We start from the raw sequence: 8459 nt of genomic DNA, 5'->3' as shown, positions 1-8459 counted from the left end.
CTTGACCTTCATGGTTGTAATGTGCCCTGGTTTCTGCCACCCAAGGCTGGCTCAGACTCACCCTCGGTTTACTGCCTCCCTTCCAGTGGAAAGGCCAGACCTGTACCTCTCGGCACTGTCTTGGGACAGACAAGATGTCCCCACTTGCATGTGATGTGTCTGCAAAGGCCTAGACAAGAACGTGGACTCCAGTTATTTAGACGTTGAGGTCCTCAATACTTTTACAGTTCCCTTTTTATTCTGGGCTTTTAGGTTTACTGAAAAGTTTCAAAGACATCAGAGTTCATTCATTCATTACACTGTAACGTCAGCTCCCTTACTGAGGGTAACCTTGGCATACATTCCAAACCTGGCCTGATGCTCACGGCCTTTTCACTCTCATTTCTCTTTTCACCACATTTCTCGGTTGCCTAACAAGGAGAAAGTGAGTATGAAGTGCCTTGGTGGGCGGAGCCTTGCTGGAGGATCCAGGTACTGAGCACAGAGGTGACCGGAGAGTCCGGGGAATCCAAAGTGGCCGCAGGGAGAAGGAAGTGACAGGTTGCAGTGACCACCTGGGAGAGTGTCCGGTGGAGCCAGCCTGCAGTAAATCTCCCCAACTCTTCAACTGCTGCATTAATCCACCGGAATATGAAATAAGATGCAACAACGTCACAATAAAAGCCGACCAAAGCCCGCAAAGGAAAAATATTTCTTATCATTTCTCTAGACTGAGTCTTTCTTTACAACGGGAGACACGCCCACTTCTGGCAGTCCTGCAATCGCTGCCCCTGGCCTGCAGGCTCACGGAAGCCAGGCACTCTTAATTCCTGCTCCAAGAGGGGTGGGGCCGCTAACTTCCACAGCAGGCAAGAACGGCCCGGACCTGACCTTGGGCGAGGCCTCCCTCACACTGCCCAGTTGCAAAACTGACAAATCACAGCGCCTCCTTCTCCTGCACGGCGTTAGGAGGCCGGGCCGCGGCTCCGCTCCGGCGGGGCTGGGGCTACCCCTCCCCCGCGCCCCCAGGGAGGGCTGCGTCTCGGAGCCCAAGCGCACAGGCGAGGGTCTCCGCGCGCACCGGCCGGAACCGCCTTTGTCCCGCGGGCCAATGGGTAGCCTGCTTGACTAAATAAGGCGAGGAGCGCGGCCGGGCGCCCCGTCCGTTACGTCCGCCCCCGTGACTCAGGGCGGCCACTGGCCTCCCGGCGGCGGGCGGAGCGCGGGTCGAAATCGCCAAATATGGCCGCGCGCCGCCCGCCGCCCCTGCCCCCACCCGCACACCTGAGTCGCACCTTAGTCCCGCGGCGGGACAAGGCGCCCCCGCCGGCGTCAGGTGGAACCCGGCCTTACATGGCCGTTCCGTGCTCGCAGCGCCTTCTGCACACAAGCAGACAAAGGCGTCTTAAGAGAAGGCTCGGGTTTGAGGGCCAGGCCCCCGGCAGTACTTCTTGGGTAGCCATGGGCGTGTCAGAGGTGTGAGTGCTTACCGAAACCCTCCACTTTCCCCACGACTCTCACCCCCACCTACAAGTGTTAGCTGTTAGCTCCTGTAGGCTCATGGTGGGGTTTCTGGAGGTCCAGCCCTGAATCCCCCCTCATGGGTGGTGCTCTCATCTGACAGCCACCTCTGTACAACCACAGGGCCAGCGCCCTTCTTTCTAGGCCTGATGTTGCACAAAAGGTGACTTGAGTGTTGGCACGGGTTTATGGCCAGCAGGTAAGCAGGGCAGGCTGCTTGGTCCCCCTGGGTCTCGTGTTCACGTCTCAGATGGGGAGCTGACCTTGCAGGGCTGCCTGAGCTCGCGCACAGAGCGCCTGTGCACAGGGGGCTGGTGGGGAGTGGCACCCCCTACCTGCTCGAATCAAGCTCTGTGCCCTGTGACCTTGGAGTCCCTCACTTCACTGCTACCCTCCGCTTCATTACACAATGAACCATTCCAGAAGCTTACAAATAAAACCCGGTTAACTCCCGTGCCAGCTTTCCCTTCAAGCACCATCGAGGCGGAGCACTGGACGGCAGCGCCACGACCCTGCTAAGGGTGACAAGTTTCCAAACAGCCGGGAGAAGGGCAGCGAGGCCCGCCCCCGACGCCTGTCCGGAGGGGACTAAGGCCTAAGCATTCTGTGCCCAAAACCAGTTTGACCCGGACTTCATAATCAGTGGAGAGGAGTCTCGCCAGCTGACCCACGCGGGGGGGCGGGGCTGGATCATCCTGAAAGTCGGGAGACTGCCCCTGCCTCAGTTTCCCTACAATGTGTCCCACAAAGCCTGCATAGCACAATGCCCACTCACACCACCACCACCTCCATTGATGCCCAGGGACACCCAACCCCGTGACGACCCCTCCTCCAATGAAGGGACGTGGCTGAAGTGGAAGAACTGGTGACCCCCTCCCACGTGACTGGGATGTGATGGCCGCTCCCCGGACCCCCGGGAATCCCTCCAGCCCGTCCCCAGCCAGGCACACAGGGAACCTGTAGAGGAAGGTCCTGGGGGGCGTGCGGGGCGCAGGATTCACAGAGGGGCGGGGGCCACGGGACTCACCCCAGATCGGGGCGCGGCCCGCCCCGGGCTTGGCAGTTTCGGGGCGCAGCCGGGGCCCTCCCTGCTGCGCGGCAGTCCCGGGGCAGGGCAGGGCCGATCGCACGCACGCCACTCGCCGAGACCCCCGCGAGCAAGAACCGGGCCTCCCCGGGTCGCGAGCGCGCGGGGGAGGCGCGGGCGGGGCCGTTGGCGGCGGCGCGGGCCAGGGGCGGGCGGGCCCGGGCCCCACGTGTCCCTGGCGGGCGGGCCAATGGGCGCCCGGCTTTTGGAAAGATCGCCATATATGGACATGTTCTGGGGCCGCGCGCGCCCCCGCCCGCGCGCGCGGCCCGCTCCCGCTTAAATAGCGGCGGGGGAGGCCGCGGTCGGTCTCACACTCCGCCGCCGGCTTACACTGCGCTTCTTGCCGCTGCTCCGTCGCCGCCGCCGCCTCCTTCGCCGGTAAGCGGCCTGCTCGCCTCGCTCCCCGGGTCTGGCCCAGTGACTTCCTGCGGCCCTTTCTTCCCGCTCGCCCTGCCTGCCGCACCGCTGCAGAGCGGAGCGCAGGGCGCCTGTCGGGTGGGCCTGGGTCTGCAGCCGCGGCTGGGGACCCGGCTGGGGGCAGGGCGGTGCCCGACGCAGTGCGCAGCCCCTTCCCGCCGCGGCGGAACGGGGCGCTGCCGGTAGCCGACGGTTACGCCGCCCCTGGGACCCGGGGTGGCTCGGCCCTGGCCATGGGCATTTTCTGATTTGGGTGAGGGGTGCGCTGATTCCGGGGCTTCTTTCCTGCGCAGATCGCTATGGAAGAAGAAATCGCCGCACTCGTCATTGACAATGGCTCCGGCATGTGCAAAGCCGGCTTTGCTGGCGACGACGCCCCCAGGGCCGTGTTCCCTTCCATCGTAGGGCGCCCCCGACACCAGGTTAGTGGAGAGGAATGGCCTCCCTTGTATTCTCTGGGGGCCCGGGTCGCGCGGTGGGTGGGGCGAGTCTGACCGCGGCCTTTTCTCTCTCAGGGCGTCATGGTGGGCATGGGCCAGAAAGACTCGTACGTGGGTGACGAGGCCCAGAGCAAGAGGGGTATCCTGACCCTGAAGTACCCTATCGAACACGGCATTGTCACCAACTGGGACGACATGGAGAAGATCTGGCACCACACCTTCTACAATGAGCTGCGTGTGGCCCCTGAGGAGCACCCGGTGCTTCTGACCGAGGCCCCCCTGAACCCCAAAGCTAACAGAGAGAAGATGACGCAGGTATCCTTGAGCCCGGACCTTGCCTCCCCTTGGGCGTGACGAGTCATTTTGTGCTGTGCCTCATTTCCTGACATTCAAGCTTTTCTTTGGTGTTTCTAGGGTTCTGTTCCTCTTCTCCTGGCATTTCCTCCCTGAAGCCTCCAGGTTTCTGTTTGTGTTTCTGCTTGTGTTCTGTTCCTTTTTTCTTCACACATCACATTTGTGGCATGCAGCATGCAGAGTGTGGGTGTGGGAGGCTCAGGGCCCCTGCTACTCAGTCACTGAGGTGTTCTTTGTCTGTCCGCAGATAATGTTTGAAACCTTTAATACCCCAGCCATGTACGTGGCCATTCAGGCGGTGCTGTCCTTGTATGCATCTGGGCGCACCACTGGCATTGTCATGGACTCTGGTGACGGGGTCACACACACAGTGCCCATCTATGAGGGCTACGCCCTTCCCCACGCCATCTTGCGTCTGGACCTGGCTGGCCGGGACCTGACAGACTACCTCATGAAGATCCTGACTGAACGGGGCTACAGCTTTACCACCACTGCTGAGAGGGAAATTGTTCGTGACATAAAGGAGAAGCTGTGCTATGTTGCCCTGGATTTTGAGCAAGAAATGGCTACTGCTGCATCATCTTCCTCCTTGGAGAAGAGTTACGAGCTGCCTGATGGGCAGGTGATCACCATCGGCAATGAGCGGTTCCGGTGTCCGGAGGCACTCTTCCAGCCTTCCTTCCTGGGTAGGTGTCTACAACATGATTTAGGAGCCAAGGGGCTCGCAGAAGGGATGGAACACACAGAATATAGTGGCTAAATGAGCTCTGTCCCCTAGGCATGGAGTCCTGTGGTATCCATGAGACCACCTTCAACTCCATCATGAAGTGTGATGTGGATATCCGCAAAGACCTGTATGCCAATACAGTGCTGTCTGGTGGTACCACCATGTACCCAGGCATCGCTGACAGGATGCAGAAGGAGATCACAGCCCTAGCACCCAGCACAATGAAGATTAAGGTGAGTGGCTACCACCGGGCCTGAGCAGGCCTAGGACCTGTGGGACCCACAGGAAGGGCATGAGTGCTCATTCAGTGTTTTTCCTCCACAGATCATTGCTCCCCCTGAGCGCAAGTACTCAGTCTGGATTGGTGGCTCCATTCTGGCCTCACTGTCCACCTTCCAGCAAATGTGGATCAGCAAGCAGGAGTATGATGAGTCGGGCCCCTCCATCGTCCACCGCAAATGCTTCTAGATGGACTGAGCAGGTGCCAGGCATCTGCTGCATGAGCTGATATGGAAGTATCGATTTGCCCTGGCAAATGTACACACCTCATGCTAGCCTCATGAAACTGGAATAAGCCTTTGAAAAGAAATTTGTCCTTGAAGCTTGTATCTGATATCAGCACTGGATCGTAGAACTTGTTGCTGATTTTTGACCTTGTATTCAAGTTAACTGCTCCCTTGGTATATGTTTAATACCCTGTGCATATCTTGATTTAGTCCTTAGTTCATGTGGCTCGGTCACTTGGGGGCTGGGGAGAGCACGCTGTGGATGAGAAAGCCCCAGCCTGGTGGATCTCTGTGAGCACCATGGAGTGATCTGTGCAGGGTATTAACCAACAGCAGACTTCCAGGATTTCCCGAGGCTGGCAAGGGTTCCTGAACCAGTTACCACTCCTTCTTGCCAGTCTAACAGGGTGGGAAAGTCCGAGCCTTAGGACCCAGTTTGCGTTCTGGTTTCTTCCCTCCTGACCGCCATGGGTTGTTACTCGCCTTGAGTTGGGAACGTTTGCATTCGACACCTGTAAATGTACTCATCCTTTTAATTTATGTAAGGTTTTTTGTACTCAATTTAAGAAATGACAAATTTTGGTTTTCTACTGTTCAATGAAGAACATTAGGCCCCAGCAACACGTCATTGTGTAAAGAAATAAAAGTGCTGCAGTAACTGACCATTGTCTTCCTGCTTTGGCACAGGGCTGTGGGGTAGGGTGGAGTTGGGAAATGGAAAGGTGTGTCTGGTTGCCTAGCAGCAGAAAGCCTTCCCATTGGTAAGAAAGCCTGTACCCCAGCTTAAAGCCAGCCATGCTTGGAGTCTGAGTCCACTCCCTGCTACATTCTCTCCCAGGAGTTTCTCAGGGTGAGGAATTAGGCCAGGCAGCCCCAATAAAGGGCCTCACACAGAAGTGTTGGTGAGGAGGGCAGGTAGAACCAGCTCTGGTGTATTGGTGACAGTTCCTCAGTTACCAAGTCATGAGGAACAAGTAAAGAATGTAGCCATGGCCAAAAGAGAAGTAACCTAGATGTCTTAACAATTGCAGCCTTTAAAAGGCCATGCAACATTATTCCTCTATAAAGGAATGAAACTTGGCCAGGTGCTACCACATAGACAACCTGGTAAGACTGGTTATCCAAAGGTGGTGCACAGGGTGAGGGCAGTAGGAGTGAGTGGCTGCTCAATGGGAACAGTGGGGTGATGATGCTCTGGGATTAGGGCTAGAGATGCATTTCAATAGAAGTTGGAGCTGAGTGCCAGGCCCTAGGTTGAGTTCCAGGAACCACCTGAATTGAGCATGCTGGCATGCCCCTGTTAGCAACTCAAGCGGAGGTGACAGGATCAGGAGTTCAAAAGTTATTTTTATATATACAGTGAATTCAGCCAGGCCTTCCTGAGACCCTGTATTTAAAAAAAAAGTGGCTGGGGTTGGTGGGACTGGAGAGTGGTTAAGAGTAGAGAACCTAGCTCTCAGTACCTGTAACCTCATGCCCTTTTCTGGCTTCTGGGCTCCTGCAAGAACTGTTGCATATAAGTCGTTGCATATAAATTCATCTAGGCAAATACACATTAACAAAATAATTTTTAGCCAGGCAGTGGTGGCGCATGCCTTTAATCCCAACACTTGGGAGGCAGAGGCTGAGTTCAAGGCCATCCTGCTCTACAGAGTGAGTTCCAGGACAGCTAACAAGTTATACAGAGAAATCCTTTCTCTAAATAAACAACCCCAAAATAATTTTAAAAACTGAGTGTGATTGCACTGGGAAGGTAGAGGCAGGTGGATCTCTTGAGTTTGAGGCCAACCTGGTCTACAGAGTAAACTCCAGGCCAGCTAGGGCTACAAAGTGAGACCCTATCTAAACAAAATACCGCCCCCTGCCCCCCCCCACACACAAACAAAATAAGCCAGGTAGTGTTGCACACCTTTAATCCCAGCCCTCTGGGGGCAGAGGGAGGTGGATCTCTCTGAGTTGGAGGCCAGCCCCTGGTCAACAGTTCCAGGACAGCCAGGGCTACAGGGAAAAACCTGTCCTGGAAATAAATATATTTAAAGATATAGTATTAACAGACAAAAAGAGTCTAGACATCTAGGCAGCAACATGAAGAGATACTGAGGCCCCAGCCCCAGAAGCTAAGACTCCTACCTTCAACATCAACCCTTCACACTATGTTGCTTCTGGGAGCCCAGCTTGGCTGAAGGTCCCTGGCCTGTGATGAGAGACAGCCTTGGCCACTGGAACTCACCTTGGACTATCTGCCTGATGGTGACTAGATTGGCTTGGGCCGCTGGAATGTCTTGGACAGAATAGGGCACCTGAGGAGGAAGGTAGGGCAAAGTATAGTATAGATAGATAGACAGGGGATGAACGGACAGACAGGCAGGCAGATAAAACTGGATGGACTGGAACCTCTGAAGTGGACTCTATATCCCACAATCCAGAAAATGAAATGCATCTAGTCCTTTTCCGGCCTGGAGCACTGGCCTTGGTGATGCCCCTGCTCCATCCCCAGCCAGCCCTCACTGCCTGCTGGTTTCTGATGTAGATCTTTCCTGCCAGCTCCAGACGACCTAAAAGTTAATCAGCCAGTCTCTCTCCTTAGATTCATAGAGACCCAGGTCTGGTGTCACCATCACACCTGGCACAAAGTCAGCCTTGAATGTATATTTGTAAGATGACAGAACATGGTCACATCAAACATTTTTAATTTTACTTAGTTTTATTTTGCAAGAGCATACTACTAGCTCATCAGAGATCATTAAGTGCTCCTTAAAGAGGTGATCAGGCTCAGACTTGGAATAGGGTGACTCGGTATTCTAACCCTTCACCAATGTCAATGCACCAGTGCTCATTCTACCCCGAGCCTGACCTGGTTTTGGTTTTCTTTTTTCTTCTTTCTTCTTTTTTTTAAATCTTCTCTCTCTACTTATATCTATCTATCTATCTATCTATCTATCTATCTATCTATCTATCTATCTATCTTTGCTGTTTGTTTTCGAGGCAGGGTTTCTCTGTGTAGCCCTGGCTGTCCCGGAACTCACTCTGTAGACCAGGTTGGCCTCAAACTCAAAGATCTGCCTGCCTCTGCCTCCCTAGTGCTGGGGGTAAAGGCTGCCCAGCATAAAAACCAGGGTTATATTGGTCAGAACAAAGTGAAAGGGAAAATGTTTGAGATGTGGAGAGCAATTTGAGCTGTGGGGGATTGTTCTGCTGTTTGTTTCTTGGGACAGGATCTCACTGCAGCCCAGTTGGTCTCAAGCTTAACCATCCTCAGTGTGCAGCCCACGCTGGGCTTAAAGTGGGTCCTCTTGCCTTAGTTCCCCTTCTCACTGGGACTACAGGCTGCAGCACCAGGCCAGTCTGTCTTATGGTGTGCGTGCGAGAGATGCATTCAGATCATTCAGAAGCCAGAGGCTGACACTTCTTCATCCCTCTACATT

The 8459-nt window shown here is 55.2% G+C and overlaps 1 protein-coding gene and 1 long non-coding RNA gene across 2 annotated transcripts; one reads left to right on the top strand and one right to left on the bottom strand.

Annotated features, from left to right (window-relative positions):
• Positions 1–209: 209 nt before the first annotated feature.
• LOC115032308 lies at positions 210–2697 on the bottom strand. Its single transcript, XR_003837958.1, has 2 exons — positions 2528–2697; positions 210–610 (listed from the first exon to the last, which is right to left on the bottom strand). It is a non-coding gene; the product is annotated as an uncharacterized LOC115032308 (long non-coding RNA).
• Positions 2698–2884: 187 nt separating this feature from the next.
• Actg1 (actin gamma 1) lies at positions 2885–5697 on the top strand. Its single transcript, XM_021175549.1, has 6 exons — positions 2885–2968; positions 3301–3429; positions 3523–3762; positions 4049–4487; positions 4580–4761; positions 4853–5697. The coding sequence occupies exons 2-6, from the start codon at positions 3307–3309 to the stop codon at positions 4994–4996; spliced, it is 1128 nt and encodes a 375-aa protein (XP_021031208.1). The 5' UTR covers positions 2885–2968; positions 3301–3306; the 3' UTR covers positions 4997–5697.
• Positions 5698–8459: the final 2762 nt, after the last annotated feature.

The sequence above is a fragment of the Mus caroli genome, chromosome 11 (genome assembly GCF_900094665.2).
Source record: "Mus caroli chromosome 11, CAROLI_EIJ_v1.1, whole genome shotgun sequence".
Classification (NCBI taxonomy): Eukaryota; Metazoa; Chordata; class Mammalia; order Rodentia; family Muridae; genus Mus; species Mus caroli.
Note: the sequence above shows the minus strand (reverse complement) of the source record. Positions and strands in the feature narration are given on the sequence as shown.